At 46.2% G+C, this 24,611-nt stretch overlaps 1 protein-coding gene and 1 non-coding gene across 2 annotated transcripts in view; both read left to right on the top strand.

Moving 5' to 3' along the window:
* The first annotated feature begins 5,879 nt into the window (after nt 1-5,879).
* On the top strand, nt 5,880-5,953 carry Trnat-ggu. The gene has a single exon. It is a non-coding gene; the product is annotated as a tRNA-Thr (tRNA).
* A 7,077-nt stretch (nt 5,954-13,030) lies between these two features.
* LOC115322970 overlaps nt 13,031-24,611 on the top strand; it is a 77,469-nt gene continuing 65,888 nt past the window's right edge. The window contains exons 1-2 of the mRNA XM_040211347.1: nt 13,031-13,085; nt 19,245-19,389. Of these exons, the coding sequence (XP_040067281.1) occupies nt 13,031-13,085; nt 19,245-19,389 (200 nt within the window). The remainder of the gene's footprint in view (nt 13,086-19,244; nt 19,390-24,611) is intronic.

Raw genomic sequence — 24,611 nt, forward strand, 5'->3', positions numbered from 1 at the left:
CAATGCGAAGAGGCATGCAGACGTTTTCGCAAGGCGCGAATTCCTTTACAGCTGTTGGACTGAGCCCTAATCCATTCTAGACTTTTATTGAACCTTTTATCAATTCCATACTTGTATGGCGCCCCTGTAGATCAACTGAACGTTCTAGGCTCCGCCTAATGTTTTTATGGCTGCGAGAGCAGATCATTGATGGTAACATAGGATGGGACAACCTCACATGTAGTATACAGCCCACTATAAATTTAAGAAAAAGTGTATGGTTCAAAACAAACCGCGATAGCAGAAAACACTTTTTTTTTTCAATGTCACAGATAAACCAAAATATTAAGTGATTGAGTAACTGAAAAAAAGATGATGCAAGGACGGAGACGTTTCTCTGGAACAGTTGTCCTAGCGGGCTACTTTGTATGGGAAGGGGGGAAAGAAAAGGATGACAGAAGTAATACTAGAAAGATGTCGGCGACCGTGAGTGCAGTTTCATGATGGTTCAAATTTCACTTTTGGACACTCTGGAAGGGATGGCGTTTACAGCTGCGAAGTAAGTCCACTAGTTCTGAGGAAAACTAAGAGGGCACTTGAGCCACGCGCGCTTCAGCCACCATCGCTTTAGCCACCGGCACTACAGCCACGGCCGTTTCCTATAGCCTTGATTTCGCTACCTTGAGCGTGGTTGGGCCCATAAAGCTACTGGAATAAAAAGAACCAGGTCAAGAGGGATTCAAAGCTCGTTGGTCCGCTTGACTGCCACGCACGCGGTATTAGCCCCTTATGCATTTTGGTAACCAGCGACCTTCTGCTTACCAAAATACATTTAAAATAATGAGGAAATGCACCCAGTATCAAAATGTTATGCCATCCTTAGTCTCGATTGTGGTCTCATGTTCTCCAGGCATTTAATTCTAGTGGGGATCGTCGCGTGAAATTCGTGCCTCTCGTTGTCCGCCCTCAGTAGTGGTTATCGTCGGGTGCCCTCATAATCGTCTTCATTGTTGTCGTTGTTCGCCATCGTAAGTTATCGTCGCAGGTCGTCGTCGTAAGTTGTCTTAAGCCGTTTTCGTAATCTTTGTCGTAGGGCGTGGTCGTACGCAGCTGTGGTAGGGTCGCCGCATGTCGTCGCCTTCGTAAGTTGTCGTCGTAGATCATCGCCATATGCCGTTCTCGTAAGGCGTCGTCGTCGGTCGTTGTCGCACGGAGTCATCGTGGACCGTTGTCATAAGTAGTCGTTGAAGGTCGTCGTCGTAACTCGTTGTCGTAAGTTGTCGTGGCATAGGTCGTTCTCATAGAGTGTCGTCATAGGTCGTCGTCGTATGTCCTCGTTGTAGGTCGTCATGATAGGGCATCGTCATATGGCGTCGTCGTAGGCCACCATCGTACGTTGTCGTCGTACGACGCTGGCCCAGAAGGAAGGAGGCCACCCCAAAACTTCCTATTTGTTTTTTGGAAGGCGAAGATACTTGGGCAACCTGGGATTCTGAAGTGTTGGATCAGGTGGCCCGGATGTTAAATTGTCCCTAGTCATTTCCACCGCGAGACGGCCAAGTGCAATTGTACACGCGAGCGGCGCTCCGCAACTGATAAAAGGCCGTCGCAGGGTATGCACAGAGGCTCTGGGATCGCGGCGCGGGCGATAACGGTCTATAAATGACAGTGTGTTGCTGAACCACTGCGCTATATATGTATCAGTCTCCGAGACGGGTAGCAGCAATGTAAAAAAAAAGTCAAATTTGGGGGTTTTACGTGCCGAACCTACGAGGGGCATCTGGCACGCCCCAGCGGAGGACTGAGGATTAATTTCGACCACCTGGGGATCTTTTGACGTGCAACCGAAAGCTCGGTTACACGGCGCCTTCTCCGCAATAAACCTCCGTCATATTGCGGGCACCTCGGTCGGGATTCGTAGCAGCAATGCAATTCTTACAATGTGAAAGGGAAAATAAACATTTAGTAAGGAGAACTTGGGCCTACATACTTAAATAGAAAATACAACGCACCCTGCCTTGGCGACGGAAGAGAGACGGCCTAGAAGCGTCATCTCTCCGCGTTGCTCTTACACACACGGTACATTCAGGAATGTTCTGAACCAGAACGCAGAATGACAGCTGAGAGTGGGCTCCAACTTTCCAGAACACTGATTGATAGAAGAAACAAACGGTGCGAGCGGGGTCCGAGCCCCGTTCCTCCGCGTGCAGCCGCGTGCGTTGGCAGCTACACCTCAAACGCGCCAACATCGTTAGTGGTGTTTAGCACTGAGTGAATCATAGACGCCAGTGTGCAGGATTTGGCCGATTAGAGTCACTAATTCTCGAACACTTCGAATGTGTTTGAAATGACATACGTTTGATTTGAGCCCCTGCCTCTCTCCCAATTGCTACTAAATTCACAGTTATAAACACACCCTAAAAACGACCTTACAAAACGAAAAAAAAGAAAGGTTCCAGCACACTATATACCTGCGGGACTCTGCGTCATATAAACTCGGAGAGGCAGGGTATTACAAATGGGTTTTGTTATCTTTCATTTTCTATTCTTGGTGAAGTGCATGCAAAACATATTGATCACCACCCGTATACGAGGGGTGATCAATAAGTTTTGCCTCTTAGACTGCAACCTTTTTATTCAGTGATAGAATTGGAAGACGGTATATTCGATTGCAAGTTTGGAATTTTGTTTTTCCCAGAAGCGCATAACTCCTCAACGTTGTCCCCACAGGCGGCGATGCACCTCCTGCTACATGCCACTGTTCCCCGTATGCGGATAGTAGTGCACCGGTAGCGGAAGTGCATGAATCCACAGCGATGATGTTGGTTGGGGGGGGGGGGGGGGGGGGGTGAGGGGGGTGCGCAGACTAAGTCTTTTACAGGACTCGAAGTCATAAGGACCAGCACAATTTGCATGGCTTTTAAATTTCGAGTTCCAAACGTAAATACCTAAAGCTGGACAAGCGAATATCGTTTTACAAAAAGTGTTGTATTTTTGTTTCAGAGCTGGACAGATAAGTGGTAACATGTTAAATAAAGCGTAAGTGGCGGCATTGTATATTCTGTGTTCCATACCATCATGTTCATCATCTGTATACTGCTTTGCGAGCTCGCTTCCGGTTGCCTTGGTGAAGACAAAAACGCTGCGAACCCCAAAATAGAGGCTGGCATCAAGCAGGACAATTGCGATTAGTAATAATTTTAATGAAATTTATTATTAATGGCAACTGGTAGCAGGATCGCAAACACGTGTGGAGACGACGAACATCGGGAATTTGACAGACAAAATGCATTGTTGTCGTTTTTGCTATATTTTTTTTCATCACCCTTGAGTGAAGCTTTTCGTAGAAAACGTTTGCGTGCTGAATTTATAGAATGGGCCTTGAGAATAAACCGATCTCACAGCCATTTTCAATACGCAACGGCTGCCGCCATGCTTCACGCGAAATGTAGTCCTTCTGCCCGCGCAATAACCCCACTGACGGACAGCGCGAGCAAAGCACCAGGCGGCACAAGCTATTTCGTGAACTGGCTCCTGCATCCGACGAAAAACAGTAATGACGGCGTCACGCATATTTAGAACGATAAGTGAGATCGGTCTATTCGAATTCCGCAAAGCGTGCCAAATGTGCTTAGCTTCTTGTTTGCTCCCTCTATGTGGTATTGTTCGCCCCAAACGACCTGCTGACTTTAGACGCGTCAGGCTGGGAATAAGCGAGAGTCAAGAGGTCAAAGACACAGGAGGGGTCACGTATTCTTCTTCAAATTCCTATGTCGTTAGTATCACACCCTCTTTGCCAACGTCATTCCCAAGCTGACGAACAATGCGCTACCGGCATCGAACGAAAAGATGTAAAAAAAATTATAGGCTATTGTGATATGAAGAATGGTTTTGAGCGTCTGCCGACTGCCAGGCCCCTTTATTTAGTTTGGAGATGCTAAGAAAACAGTGTGTACAAAGGAGTATTAAGGAATGAACATATTTCCTCCAGTCTTCCTTTATATACAAAGTTTATCGACTTGTAATAAAATTGCTCAATTTTTCATTCGCAAATGAAATATGTCAGAAACATGTAATTTAATGGAATTCGTTACGTATTGCATTAAATTACATGTTTCTGACCGCGGACAATCGCGATGCGAAACACGGAAGTTGTTTCTGCTCCTTCTACTGCGCGTTCCACTTGGTCCGAGCGCAGCCAAGGCTACGAACCCAAGCAGCCAATGAAGCAGCGCCAAAAGGGCATCGTCACGTGGGTCGTCCTCTTTGTGTTTGCTTTCACCGACCAAAGCAATCACCCGGAGCTCCTGCGTCACCCGGACGTATTCGACCAGGGTCTCGTCCGGGTGCTGAGTTCGGCGCTCCAGTTCTCGCTGGACTCGAGACTGGCACCCAGGCGGAAGAACTTTGTCTTGAAATTGCCGCCGAAAGTCTTCCCAGGTCAAGAACGGGGCCACGATGCGCCACCAGCGGGTGGCTCTCACCTGGAAGTCAACGGGCAAAACGCGCGCGAGGACGTATTCGTCCGAGGCGCCCGTGAGGAAGTCGGCCACGGACTTCCGGTCGTCGTAGCCGGTATAGGTCGGGACTGGCACCTGGAGACGCGGGCCACGACCTCGAAGTCCCGGGTCAGCCTGCAGAAGACGTTGTGTGACCGTGTCACATAGGTTTGCCACCCGAGCTATAAGGCCTTCCGGGTGAGGCTGGGGGGCTTTGTGGCACGTCTTGGACTCCCATGCAGGGGTGGATGCAGGAATTTCCTGAGAGAGGGGTCAGGTGTTGTTCAGCGTGCCATATGCTTAGGAACCCCTCCCCCTTTCCTTCGTTTTCGGCCCAAAATTTTACACATGCAGAAATCAAGAGGGGGGTCAGCACATCCGAACCCCCCCTCTAAATCCACCCCTGCGAGTCCCACGGCGACTATGGATAAGAAAGTGACGTTTACAACGCAGCAAACGCGGATTGGATGTTGATTTTTTTTTCTTCTGTCAACATCCAATCTGCGTTTGCTGTGTCGTTGACGTCACTTCCTTCTCCTAATCGCCGTCGGAGTCCAAAACGTGTAACACAGGGCCCCTGGTCTCCACTCTCGGCTCGGTCAGCGGCGGCTCTGCGGTGGCTCATCGCGAAAGTGACGGCGAAAAGACAAAAACACAAAAACCGAACAAAACAGAACAGAAAAGAACAGAAGAAAAACACTTATTATACAATATGCACGATAGAGACGACGGCCTAACAGGGATGGGAAAGATGGCGTCTGGTGGCCGAAGCCTAGTTGAACGGCCACATAGGCCTAACGGGCAGAACAGAGTCAAAACGGGAAAAACCCTGCTAAAAGCGCCTAAAACGGGTTAAATGGTATACAGTCCGTCCCACGGGAGAGCAGCAGGCCCCGCGTTGAGCGCCAAATAAACACACACACACACACACACACACACACACACACACATCTATATATATATATATATGTGTGTGTGTGTGGGGAAGCGCGATCCAGCAATTGTCATTGAGATCAGTGGTCATATATATATATATATATAATTTTTCGCCAGCTCTCTTTCCCTTTCCCTTTCACTAACTTTAATGCAATAAATTCAATAATCACCTTCTCCCCTCTTCGTTCTCAATATTACTACGGCTGCACTTGTCAATCTTCGCTCAATCCCATTATATATACGGTGCAGCCTGTCCCTATGGGGAGGAGTGGTTCCCTAGATATCCTGGAAGACGGGCCCTTTCCGACATTTGCAAGCTGAGATGACGTGCCACGTCACCGCCGCATGTCGGAAATAGCGCGGGCCTTAAATCAGCAACGGTTGTCGTCTACCCAGTTAAGCGAATTCGAAACTAAAAACAGTACACAGAGAGCTGGTCAGAAATTGAGTCCGCCGAAACCAGTGGCCAGGATGGTCTAATCGGTTAAGGCGTCGCCCCGGTCAGGCGAAGGTTGCGGGTTCAATCCCCGCTCCTGGCCCAATTTTTCGCCAGCTCTCTTTCCCTTTCCCTTTCCCTAACTTTAAGGCAATAAATTCAATAATCACGTTTTCTACTCGTTCGTCGTCATTCGCCGAAGAAGTTTTTTAAGACTCTGTGTATTGTTGAGACTCGCCGTTGTGAACACGTGGAAAATTTTACGAAAGGGCAGTGTCGCAGGAAAAAGGCACAACTCGTTGAAAGCAAGCGTCTGGCGTCGTGTTCAAAGCTTCCTTGGCACGCCGAAGTGCCATGTCTGTGTACCTTCGCGCGCTTGGATACTGACCAAGAACCGACGCCGTGTGAATGTGTTTAGCGAGTGAAATGTGCGTGAAGCTGTATGTGCCTCTGGATCAGCGTCTTACTTTACTAGGCCCTCGCGGTTTAGGAACGAGCTTAATCCAGCGTCCACTAGCGACGGAAGATGGGGGTAAGGTACGTCTTTTTTTCGTCCTTAGACGATTTACACGATACCGTGCACAACAGCTCCTCAGCACTGATCAGTGCTGGCTTATTATCAACCTACTGAATTGCAATTGACGTCTGAGTGCGGCTCACCTAATTGTGATTGGTCAACAAATTGCACACGACCATATCGGCCGCGCTTCAAAGATTTTCATCCTCACCGTCCTGTACTTTTGCTTTCGAAAACCCTCCTTGCTCCACAGTGTTGCCCTATTTGTACTCCCACATAATCCATTAGAGTAGATTTGGAACATAGCCCTGCATGGTTAATAGTATAGATAAGAACACGTACAGATCTCCCCCCTTTTATTGATAGCAACTCACCGGAACAGCTGGACGATCCAGAACTCCGTGGCCGATATATATAAATGATCTAAAGGCATCTACGCGCGACACACGTTCAGAACTTTGGTGCGGCGTCAATTCTGACCGGTATCCAAGCGTGCGAAGGCACAACGATGCAACACTCGGCGTGCCAAGGAAGCTTTGACGACGCCGCGAGATCGGCGATACTTGTTTTCGACGAGTTGTACCTTTTGATACGGCTTCAAGCACATTGCACTCGCAAAACACATCCACACGGCGTCGATTCTTGGTCGGTATCCAAGCGCGCGAAGGCACAGAGACGCGGCACTTTGGCGTGCCAAGGAAGCTTTGAACACGCCGCCAGACCCTTGCTTTCGACGAGTGGTGTCGTCTCCCTGCGACACTGCGCTTTCGTAAAATTTTCCACGTGTTCACAACGGCAAGTCTCAACAATACAAAGAGTCTCAAAAAACTTTTTCGGCGAATGACGACGAACGAGTAGAAAACGTGTCTACAGCACGCTGGAAAACCGCACCAAAAGGCTAGCAAAACGGGAAATCGTATCCCAGCGAGGTTGCGTCCGGTGGCTTCACTTGCGAAAGCGGGAAGCGCGATCCAGCAATTGTCATTGAGATCAGTGTATATGACGAAGGCCGGACTCCTGCCAAAACGTCAAAGAATAAATCGTCCGTTGCTGCTGTTTTCACCAAGGGTTTTTTCTTCTCAGTTATATACCCACGCCTTGGGCCTCCCGCCACCATGCCCGTTATATATATATATATATATATATTTATATAGGGTGTGAAAGGACTTGGAGGACACGGCAACCAGGTCTTGTCAGTTAGGTCTTTTATTTACGACCAACTTCCTCTTCCTTATCCCCCAGGCTACTTCGTCGTTCTTTGTATAACCAAATTATGTGATTGCGGTCTAACCGCATCAATATATATATATATATATATATATATATATATATATATATATATATATATATATATATATATATATATATATATATATATATATATATATATATATATATATATATATATATATATTACTATAAAATAATAAAAAAATAAAATAAAATAAATTGAACGCTGCAAAGAGAAGAAAGCTAACCTGCGCGAGACTAACGTGCGCTTAAAGCTAGCGACGGGATAGTACACTCTAGTCGGGACCAGAAATGCTCGCGAGGTTACAGATCGGGTGCAACGAGAAAAAACTCCGTCAGCTTTTCGGGGAGAACCTGGGCCTTGACTTTCCGAACAAAGGCTACCGGTTAGGTAGTGACGCGAAACTGATCCCGTTTACCAGACGAGAGGATTGTATCGTCAGTGTCGATAACGTTGGCGTTAGAACGCCTGCTTTTCTACACCCATGTGCGGTAAGCGATTTTTTGCAGAAGTGTTCTGGAGGTGTTTTCCTCGATGTTCACGGAGAACCCCGGCAGAACCGGTGTCCTAAAGCATTCAACTGACATCGGGAGTACACAGCCTCTACGCTACAACCTTTGACTGATCAGCGTACACATGCGAGCCCTGCTGTACAAGGCGCTCCAAGAGATGATCGACACGGGTGCCGTACATGAGTCGCAGAGCCCTTGGGCCTTCCCGATCGTCCTTGCCCCCAAGAGGGATGGAACGGCTCGGCTTTGCGTCGACTCTCGGCGTCTGAATTCGGTAACTGTTCGTGATGCGTACCCGTACCTATCGATTGAGTCGATCATGCACAATTTGGGAAACGTGAGTTTTTTCGCGACTTTTGTCTGCAGTTTCGGTTTCCTCCAGATAGAGGTCGAACCCTCTGCCATCGAGAAAACAGCATTCATATGCAACAGAGGATTGTACGAGTTTGTTCGCATGCCTTTTGGCTTGAGCAGCTCCCCTGCCACTTTTCAACGCCTCATGGACATCGTGCTTGGAGATGCGCGGCACAACTACGTCATGGCATATATGTATGACGTAGTAGTCTACTCACGCTCGTTTCAGAACATCTTGTGTACCTTCGGACTATTCTCAAGTGCATGCGGATTGCTGGTATTACAGTTCATCCAGGAAAAATGCAACTGAAAACATCTATGATTAGCTTTGCTCAGTTTTGTAATCGAGGATGGAGCGCTTCGCTCTAACAAGGACAAGTCGAGGGTCATAACTGAATTTCCTTCCCCTTATGATGCAAAGAGTTTGCAGCGATTTCTGGGCATGGTTGGATTTTACCGCCACTTTATCTCCCACTATGCAGAGATAACGCGGCCTCTCAACAAACTGCTGCGCGAAGGCGTCAAGTGGTGTTGGACGGAGGCACAGGAAAATGCTTTCCTACAGCTCTCCAGAGCTATTGCTAAAATAGCATCTTTGAAGCTCCCAGACCTCAACCGTCCGTTTGTACTGTAATCCGATGCGAGCGGTTACGGTTTAAGTGCTGTGCTTCTTCAAGACTTTGATGGTGTCTTAAGACCCGTAGCGTTTGTTAGCCATACCTTGACAGCAGCTCAACGGAATTACAACGTTTGCGAGCTTGAGTGCTTAGCCATCCTATTTGCCCTGCAGAAATTCAACATGTATCTTGATGGCGCGCGCTTTGTGATCCAGTCGGATAATGTCGCCTTGTCCTGGCTTCAGCGGCTGAAGAATCCGGCAGGACGATTAGCACGCTGGGCACTATACGCTTCAAAACTATGACTACGCCATTGTGCACAAGCCAGGTTCGCAAAACGAAATCGCAGACGCTGTGTCGCGCGGTCCTCTCGGCAAAGAGCACGTGTACGAGGATGCCAATTTTAGTGGCTGTGATAGATGCTGGCTCGCGCTGAGGTACTTTGATCAGCCGAGATGAGCTTCGTGAAGCAGAGAAGAACGATGGGCTTTGCCACAGGGTCTCTGAGTGGTTGTCTTCACGTGACCGACGTGGCAATAGAGACGCTGACATTGGTTTCGATTCGTCCCTGCTCGCTGAGGATGGTCTCCTACTACGATACATACCTCAGATAGACGACGAGGGGAGTGGCCCCACAGATACTCCATTCCGAGCCATGATAGGACCTCGCCGAATTCGCACATCTTTCATAATATATTACCACGACCTTGCTCTGGCCGGTCACAATAGTGGTTGTAATACTTTTGAGAAGTCTCACCGCACTGTTTCTTGTAAAGGCATTCGTCAGGACGTGTTGAAATATGCTTGGTCATGCCCGATTGTTCAGAAAGTAAAACCGCGTGGAGGTCAACTCCCTGGTCTGATGCAGCCAGTTGTGAGTCGATTCCTATGAGAATACGTTGCCGTGTATGTCATGGGCCTTTTCCTACGCAGCTCTTGTGGCAACCAGTACTTCTTGGTCGTCACGGACCACTTTAGCAAGCGGGTTGAGTTATTTCGATTGCGATCACTGACGTCTCAAAAGATCTAGTCTTGCATGATGCAGACATTTACGAGACTCGGGTTTCGAAACGGATTAATCAGCGACAATGCTACGTATTTTACTAGCAAAGTGTTCACAGGCACCTGCACTGCCCTGGGTATACAACACAAACGGACATTCCCCTACCACCCGCTGGCAAGTATTATCCAACGGGTAAACCAAAATTTGGAGTCGATGTTGATCGCTCACACCAAGCGCCACCAAGATTGGAATGCGAAGCTTCCAGAACTCGCGATCGCAACCCGAACCACGGTTAACCGATCTACCGGTTTCACACCCGCGCGCCTTAATTTTGGCAAGGAGTTGACTTTCCCGCTCGAAAATAGTTACTCTGCCGACGATCCGGGTGCTGCTCGCTTCTATGGCCAGTTTGCAGGGAATCTACGGTGGAAACTCAGGGACACTGTTCGTGATGCCCGAGAGAGCTTGGACGTCACCCGACTGCAACAGGGTGAGCAGTACAACCGAGGTCACCGGGACGTGCAATTCCACGCTGGTTACTTGGTGCATGCGCCGGACCCACCCACTTAGTAACGCCTCACAGATGTTTCACAGCATCCCTGGCTAATAGGTCGGACAGTCCATATAGAGTACGTGATAAAACTTTACGCCTCACGTACACGCTCGTCGACAGTGAGTGTGGTCGACTCACGGGACCTGTTCAAGTCACGGACCTCAAGCAGTGTTACGATTCGGCTGATGAACTTCTCTCGCAGGTGGGGAGTGTTGCTGATCTGCCTGACACTTAGTTTACCGTTTACTCCCTCGAAGACTTGAACGTCGTTAACGAAGACGAAGATTATAGAAAGAAGATTACGATGGGCTTAGCCGAGAACCAGCAGTTTACCGCCTATTTCGATTGATTGCGCGCGATTTTGAGCGGTATACATTTGACTGTTCTCGCGACCTTAGCTCACCTATTGCTGCGTTTGTGTAGATGTTTGCGCTTTTCTAATGGACATTACAACATCAAGTTTTTTAATATTGATTTCCAAGCATGCCGCGACTCAATCAGGCTGTAAGACGGTCCTTACCACCCCCCCCGGCACTGGCGACCCAGTCAACTACTACCAGCCTAGAGGAACGGACAACCCGAACTACCACCCGCGCCGGGTATCAAGACGATCGTACCAGCGCTCTATACGGCCACCTGGGGCACCTTCGACAACCAGGGACACCCAGTGGCCGGGTCGTCTAGCTTTGCTTGGCAGGACCAGCCGCGCCCCTTGACAGTCGACATGGACGTCCAAGTGCCCGAACCTTTCAGAGGTTTCACGATGAACGCCCACCGCGCGGCGAACCCACCAGAAAGCTACACAGAGGACGAGCGCCGACTCCTGTGCCCGCTCTGTGAGGTACCAGAAATCCACCGCCGTACCCACAGAGCTGGGGCACTTCATCGCACACTGGAGTCGGCAGCCGCCGCAAGAGCTGCCATCTTACACCTCAAAAGAATGAGGGAGGACGATCTTGCACACACCATTGCAGTTATCAGGAGGCTCCGCCCTGCTCTCCTCCGCCCTCCATGCCACTCAGACCAGTCACCAGCAGATGCTGCGGAGGCCACCATAAACATTGATGACAACGAACAATTTTGAGAACATTTTCGAGAACAAGCGACAAGCGGGGTGTGCAGTCACGCGCCACGGTGTCCGATAGGAGCGTGCCACTGGCACGGGGCACGAGCTCTCGAACCATCGCGTGCGTGGCGCACGAGAGCCTCGGCGGCGGAGACTCGAAGCCTGGTGGGTAATTAGTAAAGTTGTGCTATGTTATGTCCTGCCTTGCGTGTCTATCTTTCAGGCGAGCAGTGGGACAGATCAGCACAACTGTAAAATGAAATTTGCCCTGTTGCATAAAAAAAGCCGCTAAAAATGACAGGGGCTACCACCTTCTCGTATCAAAACTTTAACTTTTTTTTAGGAAGCGCCGGAAAGAATTATTTTAAACTAGTTAGTGACGGTACAAAAACATAACCTCCTAACTGAATACCAATTTGGTTTCCGTAGAGGTCTCGGCACAAAAATCGGATTTGCTTGCGCAGAAGGAACTAAATCTGACTGCGCTTGATGAAGGAAAATTAGTTATCGGTATTGAGTGATAGGGCGCAGGCGAGCTGGTTTACGGTCATGATTTAAGACAACGACGAGACTGGGGAAAACAAGGACAGGCGCGACGAAATCTTCGATTTCGTCGTGTTTGTCCTTCTTGTTTTTCCCAGTTTCAGGGTTGTCTTAAAGAATAGTTATCGGTATCGTCTTGGATTTAACTAACCTAAAGCATTCGATCATCTAAATCATACACTTCTGGGTCAAAAACTTCAATGCTATGGTTTCCGTGGGTAAACCGCATCCTCCCCAAGGAAACACTTTCCCAGAATCTAAAAGAAAGCACTCGACTACCCTTCTCGTAGGAGGAGACTGCATGATGTTACGTCGAGGTACTCAAGGCTGCTCAGTGGCATTGATTTTTTAGGTGGTCTGGGCTAAATCCGAGCTTCCAGGGCGCTTTTACGGCTTGCAGTCTACGTCATCAAAGTCCCTGCTCTTAGCAGCCCCTGGGTGTGAGCTCTCATAGCATGTGGTGTAAACATGCTACAGAAGGGCTAGAATGACAGATCAATATAGCTCAATAGACAAGCGAAAAGAATACTCAATTTGGCGTCCGGGGCTTGCCTTCCCTTTAACATCATCGTGTGACAATGAGGCCCCAACTTTCTGCTTTCAATTAAAGGTTCTTGACGTCTCGCCTTTTTCTATTATGCTTTGTCTTTCATGGTGGCTCTCATTCATCCATTCATTTTTTCGGCATAAAACGAGTCGAGACCGAGGCATGTATCCACAGCAAAGCAGGAGACTGAATTACACAATTTATTTTACGGCTAACATGGCGCAAGGTTTCCAGATTAACCTCCTTCTCTTGTTGGTAAGCCTAACACTGAGTAAATGTACACTATACGGCGATAGTATGTAATGGAACCAATCAAGCAGCCTAAAAATTGCAAGTCGTTAGGCCTTTTTGTTTATGATCTCTTCAGCGATGTTAGCACGCCTAGAGAAACATGACGAACGCTATGCTTGTGAGATTTTGGTGCTTTCTGATTAATCCCATCAGCTCGTAGCGACAGCCGCGTCTGGATTTAAGGGGAAAGGAAGTATACGTACTGATAAACCTGCTTGTGTGGTTCTTCATAGATAATCTTTTAACTTGCTTCTTTGGTAAGCGATCACGAGGCTTGACCATTTTTATACAGGGAGCGAACAATTTCGAAATAAATAATCTCGTTAAACCGATACGCTTATTGGGTTAACAAAAGGAAAGAAATTCCACCACTGTCACAACAGTTAAAACTTTGACACTTCTACTACGTTTCAGATAGCAGCTAGAGCATGCCATATGCCGTACACAAGCGATGGTCAGCGCAGTCATACTGATAACAGCTTTACGATTTAACAATCTTTAACCCACTTCAACGCCGAGGGCTTTTATAATATGGATGAAATAGTACAAATATAATTTGAATAAAAGGTATTCCAGGCTTTCATTTAAAGTCAATCTTTTTTAAAGATCTTGAACCGAAGAGTCTTTGCTTCCCTGGCGATTTGTCACACTTCTTGGTGTCGGACCCCTGGTGGGGAACAAGTCGTTTACACTCCGAGTAAAAATATTTAGCCGTATTTTGTTTGGGTAAACATTCGACAGTAGTAACGTATCACCCAGTATAACAAAAACTACAACTAACCTTTAAAATTTCTTAATGAATACGGAGGTTATTTTATCACAGATGTATGTTAAGAAATATTAGATCTAATGCCCTAAATATACCGGGCAACGAGAATAAGCCTCCAAGATTTTGCGCAAAGGTGGTTCGCGAAAACATTGACTTCGCACACCCTTTTAATTAAAAAGCATAACTTCATCAACATGGAAAAACGCCCAAAGCCCAGTACTCAATCAAACGCGCCATTACTACGATACAATAAACTTCTGTCTTGAACTGTGAAAGTAATTAACTGACACAATTTCTGAAGAAACAAGAGGGACAAAGGACAAACCCTTTTTCCCACTTCTTCCCCCTCTCCAAATATTATTTTCGTCATTGTTGTCCAGCTCGCTTGCACCTTTGCATTTAATTGCATTATACACACAATTTCCTGTTTTTAGTTTTCAGCGGAAGCGATGTCTCCGTTCTAAGTTCAAATATTCATTTCAGTTTGTTTTCTTTTCAATAGATTCCAATCCAACAAAATAAGTACACACAATTTAGCCACTCACTTCACAAATATCTTATCATTTGTAACAGTCACGCATGTAGTATTGACCCTGCCTCTTTGTTAGAAAGCAATATGAGAAGAGTTTTTTTTTAAATTAGCAATTAGCTTGGCTGAAGGACTACCTCAGCGAATGAAAGCAATGTGTGGAGCTAAAACGTGAAAAATCCGAATGTGTAGGTACCACTTCTGCAGTCCCCCAGGGTCTTGGGTCCTCTGCTCTTCTTGGAATATATTAACGATATAACCAACGAAATTCAATCCAATATAAGACTATTCGCAGATGATCTGCATTGTTTATAGGGTAATTAAGCATGTGAACGATATTGATCTCTTACAGACAGGTATGAACCAAATTTTTGAATGGTGCTTAAGTTGGAGGATAAATCTAAATGCTAAGAAGTGTGTGCACGTGAGATTTACTAGAAAAAGATGTCCCACTTCATCCGTCTATATAGTAAATCATGAAATAATTAAAACCGAATCAAATGTAAAGTACTTAGTGTTACGCTGTCTAGTGATTTAACGTGGAGGGCGCATGTAGATACGATAGCCCTAAAAGCAGTACGTGTGCTTCATTTTAAAAGACGAAATTTCCGACAGGGATCAATCAAAATTAAGTAAACGTTGTATTTTGCTTTTGTTCGCCCATGTAAAGACCACGCGGCAATTATCTGGGACAATAATGTAATAGATAAACTTGAAAAAGTTCAGAAGCATTGTGCTAGATTTGTTTTTAATGATTATCAACTTGGAGCAAGCGTCACCAGCATGAAGGCAACCCTAAATGGGGTATTAATTAGCTAACGGAGAAAATATTTTGTCGTTAAAATTTCTTGATAATATTTATCACAATCGCCTTCTAATCAGTAGGGACACATTTCTGCATGATCCTTTTTGTGATGGCCTGTAGCTGAGCCGGTTGGTTATCCATGCTTACTGATTACCAGCTGAACGTTCCTGACGGAACGTTCAGCTGACGGAACGTTCAGCTCCTGACGGCATATCTTTCTGCAACGGTGGTGTCACACCAGGATCAGCTATTTTTACAAAGAAGCGGTGTGTGCATCGGGTCTCGAGTGGCCCCCTACTTGAGCGATTTATTCCTAGCAGCGTGCGGGAGGAACATTCAACACCAGTTAAAGGATCAACGCATCGAGGCCATATTTCGGTATGTTGACGACTTCCTCATACTAAGCAACTCTGATGCAGATGAGGAGAGTAACGGGTGCTTAGACGTGGTCATGCGCAGCTTCGAACATAGCTGCCACGGATTGGCTTTTACCCATGAACTTCCGGTCAACAATTCCATACGGTTTTTAGACCTCTCATTGGAGTTTCAACCTTCCCACGTGTGCTGGAGTTATGAACCCCGTTCATGTAAGGGGTTCCTTCCGTGTACCTCGGAACATTCCAAAAACGTAAAACGGGGGTTGGCCACCAGAGCTTTAGCCTCGGCGCTACAGAAGTCCTGCCCTCATAAGGTGGGGCGCTGCTTTCAAGGACAGCTGGGTCGACTCCAGGATTCTGGGTACTCGAGTACCCTCCTCGTACCGGTATGTGAAAAGCTTTGTAGGCAAGTACGTCAAAATCCTGAGAAGAGTCAAACAACTCAAAAGAAGCCCCCAACGCCTTTCGCAGTGGTCCCGTATGTTCACGGCATTACTCATCGATTAAAAAAGATCGCCGGCCGACAAGGCGTCCACGTTGTGTGCTCCGCCCCCAACAAGGCCTACGCCATGTGCCGTAGGGTGAACCGGAAAACCGCCCAGAACGGGACGACGACCTGCAGCACTGCGCATCGAACACCCTACGCCCCATGCGAAAAAGGAGTGGTTTACAAGATCCCTATGTCATGTGGCAAAAGCTACATAGGACAGACGGGGAGGTGCATCAACGACCGCACCAGAGAACATGCAGCCTCTGTGACCGCACTAACGTCGGCGGGCCACCTCTCGGCACATTGTCGGGCCTGCAAATGTGCTCCTGATTTCACAAGCGTCACCGTTTTAGCAAAACACCGAAAGCAGCTTGGAAGGGAGCTCCTTGAAGCGTTGGCCATTGAGGAGGGGGAGGGAGAATGCGTCAGTGTTGCCTCCATTGGGCTCTTGCCCAAAGAAAAAATGTATCTGAAGAGAGCGGCACCTCGGATGAACCAAGTTGGGACCCTGTGACTCCAAGATCCGACCGAGAAAAACGAGGGTGACACCACCGGAAATATAAAAGACAAAAAGAAAGACATTTTTCAAGATCCGAAAGTCGAAGAAGACAAAAACTCCACGGATCGTGAGAAAAAAGAAAAAAGAAAAAAAAAAAAGGAAGTTTCTGTCTAAGCTCCGACTGAAGTAGTAGAAGCTACCCTTTTGGGATGGGGAAAGTCGAAGAGGTGGAGAACACCACGGTCCGTGAGAAGAAAAAGGAAGTTTAAGTATAAGCTTTGAAAGAAGAAGAAGAAGCTACCCTTTTAAGGATTGGGTTGAGGAAAAGGAAGTGTATATAAAAAAAGGGTTGATAGTCCAGCAGTGTGTTTCTTTCTCTCTTCGTCGCTTTCCTAACGTTCAGCTTTCCTAACGTTCAGCTGGTAATCAGTAAGCATCCTTTTTGTGCATCGGGAAGAGCAGACAACCAAAAAATATCCGACCCTACTCTTTGTCGTACTGATAATTTTGCCTTTCGTTTTTTACCAAAAACAATCGAAAAACGGAACAAATTGTTGAAGGATTATTTTTCCTTATTTTGAAAATGTAGTTTTATGTGTTTTGTGTTTTTAAAATTTTCGATAATAAATGAGTTTCGGCTGCTTTTAGTTTTTATTTGTGCTAAATAAAAAAAATTGCGTTTTATAGTTTTGACGAGAAACGTTCTGTACACAACGTACTCTGCAATTATTCCAAAACGGCGATGCAGTTTTCCCATGTAAACGATAAGATCAAAAACCCTTATGAACGAATCGCGTTTTTTTTTTTTGCGCTGCCCGCCTTTGTTTTATCCATTCCAACCCATTTTTGCTCAAGAGTGTTTTCTTAGAAGTGCTACTCCAAGGGTTGCTTCTCTGCGGATGCACTCGTAGTTTACAAGTGTTGATTCCTTTCTTTCCAGCGGACGGTGAAACCATTTACAGACTCCTCGGAAACACGCATGTAAAAAAAAAAAGGCTTTACTGTCTAGTATGAACTACTCTACAAGCTTCTGAATAGCAACTTATACAGGCCTATGTTTTACCAAACCCAATTTACAAGGTTCTAGTGATCGAGAATAAATATTTGGAGCTCGATATGTGGCTTTTTGGCTCAAAGTCAAGAAGCTCTGAGCGACAGCCTGCTATAATATTTTGGTGAGACCATGATCGGTATGTGAAACATTAGGGAGTGTTAGGGAACCGTTTTTTGCACATTGGATACGTTAGGATGGGCTCTCCTTTACGAATTTCACATATGCGAGTCTTCAGCAGTAGGGCATGTGCAGTTCGTACTGGAGGGCCGACCGTATCGTATCGAATGTGCAAAAACGGTCCCCTAAAAGTCCCCATTAAGTTCGTAAGCAATACCGTCATCAAAAAATGCGCATTGCGATTCTAATGTGCATTTTTGCGGTTATTCAATTGGATGTGCCTTCCAAGGCAATTTACATGCCCGATGAAGCGCAGAAGCGACAACAAGTCTACTTTATTCGACTTAGATGTCACACATTGCCGGAAATAAGGACTCTGTTCAGTCGCGTTGCTACGTCTGTTCGGAAAAACTGCTTCATTAATACAATAATATAAATTCGCGAACATATCTGCACATAAGAAAAGTTTAGTATTTTATATTTCCAGATATAACTATAATTTCACCGGAGTTGCATCTTCACAAGCGTTGTAAAATATGCCGCAAATAAAAACAGAAAGAAAAGGGAGAAATGCTCTTCTATCCTGAACTTCAGCTTTTACTACTTGCAAGAAAAAAACGAGAAGAATTAGATTCATCTGGGGAGGGTTAGTCGATTAACTTTTGAGTCGATTGAATTTTGTTTCCAAACGAGGGTCTTACTAAGATAGGAATATGCCACTGGTGTTGATGTCTCAGACATGGTGTTCGGGCTGTAAATAAAAAGAACCTTCTCGTGAAGCGTCGGATTGTGATACACAGGTTTTGAATCACGTTGTATCGAGAAGCGAGAGAAGAACTGTTTTTTGAGACACTTGTGCGGTCCCTGCTTATGTTATCCGCAAACTTGACTTCCTTCGTTTTTTGTGGCAGCCGAAAATGTGATACAAAAGCACTTCTTGAACTTTCCAAAACCTAAGTTTGTTTCGCTATTTTTTTTGTGAAGCTTCGGCGGCCCCTTTTGGGGTTAGTGAGGATTCCTTCCAAGTCCTAACCAAAATTACATACATTTTTGCTTTGTTTCTAAGATAGCTTTTCACTAGCTATTTACTACCTCAAATGCACGATAGCAAGTAACTGCACCTGCTTTACAGGGAAGCGAGATCATGACGGATGGGTACCTATAGGAACGTTGTTTTACAAACTGTAGAAAATAATTAATATTTGTACCGTGCCTTCTTAGTAGGAGATACCATCTTTGGAATTTTCAGCAACATTCTTCAAAAACAATTTTGGTGCGAAAGCAGCACCACATTTGTAACATTGTTCTCGGACGAGGTGATCACTAACCAACCAACTTCTTTCAAATGATCAGCCTGAAGGACTCATGGGCAGTCATTAGGGCAGCGATTGGGATAGCGTGTGTGCTGTAAGATACGTACCATACATGACAAGCAGTTACTAGCTTTTACCTAGTAAATACCACTAGATCTAAAAAGTGCATAAACTATCTTCTTTTAGGTTGCGGCTACCTTTTTGATGTTCAAGATGTGATCTACGAATTCCTCGTGACGAACTGCTCTAACAATGAAAGGGTATCAACTTTTGATATTGAAGGAGACAACAAAACCCGAGGTGCCACTGGTAACGCCAAAAAGCTTGCAGAGTACGTTATTCTGTTGTTTTTTTTGCCCTGAATTAAAACACAGCCAAGCTAGAGTCACTAGAAATGACAAGCACGTGCTTACCAAGATTAATGTCTAACCAACAGTCGCTATTTAGCACTACTGGTTTTCCAGTTTCGCGATACGTGACCTTCGGCTGCCCTCGCAATGATTGCCATCTGGTGTCGTTTGTTTATTTGCACACTGTTCAAATCAAAGGGCGGAAGCCACAAATTCCTGGCATCAATTATTATCATGTGCCAGTAGACATGTCTTTCCAGTATAGAGAAGTAGAGTGAAATAGCTCACCGCTGGAAAGGTCGTTTGTTTTCAAACAAAGCAAAGGAAGAATAAAGACGTGGAAACACCGATCAAATATTATAACTGCCCACTGCTCTTAAAAGCAGGTTCGCCGTTTTTTTTCGGCTTTTCATCAAGTAACCGGTTTAGTTTTAAGAAATGGTATAAAAGTTTTAATAAAAATCAGAACTGATTTTTAAGAAACGCTACACCAATCATAAACTACTTACGAGCTAGTTATTAGTGTTTACTTCTAACTAAATCCTACCCCTAAAATGAGGCCCTATCGTTTGGTCACCTCATAGCGTGTCACTCTATTTCTCTATGTTTTTATATGTATTTATTTTAATTTTAAGTATACTTACTGCGTTAGTAGATTTGAGTTTTTGATTGTTTCTACTTCATATTTTTACTGTTTCTACTCTGCATTTGTATTTAATTTGGTGTCTTTAATGTTGCGCGGTGTCGTGTCTCTTTTACTCTCACTCTCTTTTTTTTCCCCCGAGGCGGTGCATTTAACTGAAGTCTGTTTGGCCGTTTTAGGATACTCGAAAAAGAAGTTTATATTATATTATCCTTTAATGCGTGAACTACGGAAGTCTGTAAGCACACTTTGACGGTGCTTGCAACGTGGTCAAACTCCCAGGAAGCCCTGGACATGAAATCGATGTCTATTAAGTCAAAACGCAAATCGGCGGTCTGTAATCTGTTCAACATATCATGACCGCAATCGCCATTGCTGTTTAAAGGGATACTGAAGCGATATTTTGGGTTGAAGCTTTTAGTTGTATTGACATTCATGGCACTCCAAGGTGTAAGTTACGTTGTCTTGACCGAGATCTTGTCCAAAACTTAATAAATAAAAATATAAAGATCGTACGCAACCGCTGGTACGCGCATTTGGAAGCTCGCTTGGTGTCGTCACGATACTTGCCCGGCTAGGCAGGTCGCTTGGGCAGGCGCTCTGGCCGGTCTAGGCTAGCTGGCTTAAGCTGCCGGCTTTTACAGAGGCCATAGCCGTTAGTCACCCATCCATGCGGTATTCGCCGACCTCGGCCCGTTCCGTGCTCGTCAAGCGCAAAGCCGTTATAGAGAGAGTTTGGCCATTTCTTGGGAAGTATAGGAGGCAAATGACGAGGCGCCATTGGCCGAAAGCGGGCCGAGGTGTTCCAGGGCATCTTCACGAATTTGAACGTGGTCAGCCAGAAGCCTCGAATAATACTCTGGTGGTTTTAGCGAGAAACGAAATTAAAAATGCATCGGAGTCAATCTCGGTGACTGAAAATAAGGTGCACGTGATGTTTCGATCACGGTCGCGCAAAATTATGGTGGGAGATATATAAATATATAGATGACATAAAAAACGTGCGCGAATAGCAGAACGATCGACGTAATCCGTACGGCAGGCGACGACGGCCGAGAATCTACCGTCCGAGCGGCCAGACTCCGCTTTGACCAAAGAGAGTACAAGCGGCACATTAGTTTTTTACGTATTTTTGCATGACCAGAACCAAAAGTTCATGTGCACCATACTTTCAACCATTAAGAGTTACTACATTTAACTCTTACGGACTTATTAAAACTGTTTCTCCCTATTTTCAGCTTCTGGTTGGCCAAGACAGCGTGTCAAGCACTTTTCTGTGTCTTGTACACACCCTAGCTCTGCCATCTTTTCCCATTGACCAAAATCTCTCTATACACGGCTCGGGTCAAGCTAGCTCCTATCCGTTCCTGCCTCGAGCTCGGGCCTCGCTTGTGCTATGGATACGTGCGGAAACAGCAGCAGCAGTAACGGCAGCGAAGTGCCGTCTGATGAGAAGCGCAACCATGTACCAGGGAAGAGGCCTATCCTAAAGTGCTGCCGTACACCTCGTACGCCTGCGCGCTGTTAGCATTGCCGTTGTCGTCGAGGCGCACGCTCAAAACGATGCTCGAGGACAACTTTCTTCGGCATTTCTGAAGAAGCGATTGCTTTGATCGGTGCGTACGGTCCGCGAGCGCACGGGTACACTTAACTTTGAATTTACTGCGTGCAAGGAATGCGCTCGGAAGCACGTTCAACGCCCATTCCTCGCAATCAGAGTCATACCCTATTCACACGGTCAACATAAAGGTACCTTTAACATAGGTCCCTTCGCTATCGGCGAATCAGCCCGTGCTCTTGGGTCGCGAGCACACGCCGCGCGCGGAAGATCGTGAATTGATTGTCCGCAGAGAATAAAGGTCCTTTAGGTAAAGGTACCTTTACAGTCGTGTGAATGGGGTATTATTGTTCTTGAAAGACACTAAATGGGAGCTAGTTCTGAGCATGCGCTGGTCACCAACGTAATAATTATTTTGTTGTGTATGTTCTTAGAGCCGGAACTTAGTCATCCCCAATGGGCGTCTGGTAAAGTTCAAGCTTTGGAGAGTTGGTACGACATACTTGAGAGTTAAATCATCGCAAAGATGAAGAAAGGCTCGGACACAGCGATGTGTCTGTGTCTTTCTTCAGGTGGTCCCACGATCATTGCGCTGTTTTAATTCTCGAGGGACTCTGGTGTCGCAGCTGTATATGAACAATCTAGCCAGTGCATGCAGTGCAACCGCTAGCCTGCGGTCTTTAACGTGCATCACGCTGTAGAGATACACTACCGCGCACCCGTACGATGCTCATCGAGATCGAAACGGGCAGTGGTGGGAATTGAACCCAGGATAACTAGGTTCTACAGAGCAAGCTCTGGCTCTATGTGCAACGAACTGATGTGAGCCAGCCCACTCGGCCACCGATCCCCCAACCAACGCTACCCGATGAAAGTCAGTTTACGAGCTTCCTGGAACGCCTGGCGCTTTATCGTGTCGTGTGCGCTCGGTGGCTATCGCTACACTATCAGCCCGCCCATTGGGCAAAAGCGGGGGAACCGGTGGAATAATGGATGAACATTGCCTGCAGTAGAATAAGTTTCTATTAGGTTTTTCATTTTTATTTTTATGGTAAATATAAAGTTTGCGCAAAAATCGACGCAAAAACAGCGTCGTTCAAAAACTTTTTTTGTTGTTGTTGCCGGGGACGCGTTGATGCTTATAGCGCTAGTAACGTTATCCGTTCGTACCTGATTGCGTGCAACAGAGAAGAACCAACTTCGAACGCTGCTCTTCCGTAGAGCTTGTCAACTCGCAGATCTAGTAACGTTGATTAAAAGAAGGTCCAACAATATGGCGTCCCTTGAATACCCTCTATGCAAGAGAATAAAAATCAAAAGAAAGATAGACAGAGAGAGAGAGAGAATGAGAGAAATGGAAAGAGAGAGAAAGAAAGATAGAGAAAGAACGATAGAGAACAAGTAAGAAATTGAATCCATCAGCTCCGCAACGGTTACAGAAGCCTCGCTCGCACCGTCTGCTTCCGGAATGACGGCTCGGCCGATCGGCGTGATCAGAGAACTTCGTTCAAATAAATACAATACTCCGATCGTCATCCATCTGTATGAATCATATATTTGCAAACTGTAGGAAGGCTGGAAGCTCGCTCGGGAATTATTTTTCAAACTTCTCATATCGGTTCAATCTCCCTTAAGGCACCATGCGGCCTCCGTGGCAATAAGGGCCGATGCAAACAAAACGCGCGCTGCACTTTTTAGAGGTACAGTCTTTTTTTGAAGCACCAGCAGCGTGACGCTGCAGAGTTTAGCCAGGTCTTCAGACTTATTAGTAATTACTTATTTGGGTTCTAATCTTACACTTGGCAAAAGTCGACGAGGAATTGAACCGCCATGATTGGCCGGCAGCACGGTCAAATTAAGAATTAAAACATTGAGACAAGGAAACAAAAAGGGGACATACACACCACCGTCTCAAAACCAGCACAGCATACAGCTGTCATTTACTTCCACAGCAGTCTTCTTCTTTGTCATCCTCCATCTAAATTATACATGTTAAACAGCAGGGAGACTCACCGCCGAATTCAGAAACCTCACTCAAACCACACTCAAACTGAAGGGCCCCTCCACTTCCTCGAGCAAGGCGCGAGGGCCGGCGCTGGCCAGTCGCGACGGTGGATCCGTCCTCGCGATTGGCCAGCGCCGGCCCTCGCGCCTTCCTCGAGGAAGTGGAGGGGCCCTTCAGTTTGAGTGTGGTTTGAGTGAGGTTTCTGAATTCGGCGGTCACTACATTAAGGGAGCCTCGAGCACACCCAAATGAGTCTTCTTCCTTATCGTCTTTTTCTTTCTTATTGTATTTTTTTTTTTAAATTCTTAATTTTGATTGTTCACCAGCTCGCCTGCGTTTTGACTATTATTTCAGTACCATGGTCAAGCACAGCACCAGCCAATCGCGGCCGCCGAATTCCTGGCCGACTTGTTCGCAGAGTGTCAGATTAGAGCCGCCTGGTCTGGAAACTTCGACGGTTCCCCACCCTATGCTCCGTTCTCAATTAAAGGAAAACTTAATCGGTTCTGTATTTGACGAAAAAAAAACCCAAATCATCTCCATTTGGCCTACATGATCACGAATATCGAGATTATTCTTCGGTTTGGCGCACGGAGGAGGCAGAAATAAACTTTCAAAACATCGCCGAAGCCCCTCCCTTCCGGAACGTGACGTCATATAAGGAGTTTCCGGAATCTCCGCTCTCTCGCGCATCTTCAGCGCCTATCAAAGCTATGCACGCGCACTCTCGCTATTTTCGAAAAGGTCAGAAGAAGGCGTCACGACTGGTGTCAGTGCGGGGGAATGTACCTGGCAAGGTCGCGATTGCACGCCCTGCCCACACGAGCGACACGCACTTGGCGGTCCAAAGATCCTAGTATGACGTCACGACTGGTCGGAGGTTTTTCGTGTTTTCCCGCGTTTAGTTACATCTTCGGAGAAAACGAACGTGATATTTAAATTCAAGGGATAAAAGAACGTCAAAATACACTTCAAACTAGTTTTCTCTATTTCTTTT

Source organism: Ixodes scapularis, unplaced genomic scaffold (assembly GCF_016920785.2).
Source record: "Ixodes scapularis isolate PalLabHiFi unplaced genomic scaffold, ASM1692078v2 PGA_scaffold13__105_contigs__length_92229423, whole genome shotgun sequence".
NCBI lineage: Eukaryota > Metazoa > Arthropoda > Arachnida > Ixodida > Ixodidae > Ixodes > Ixodes scapularis.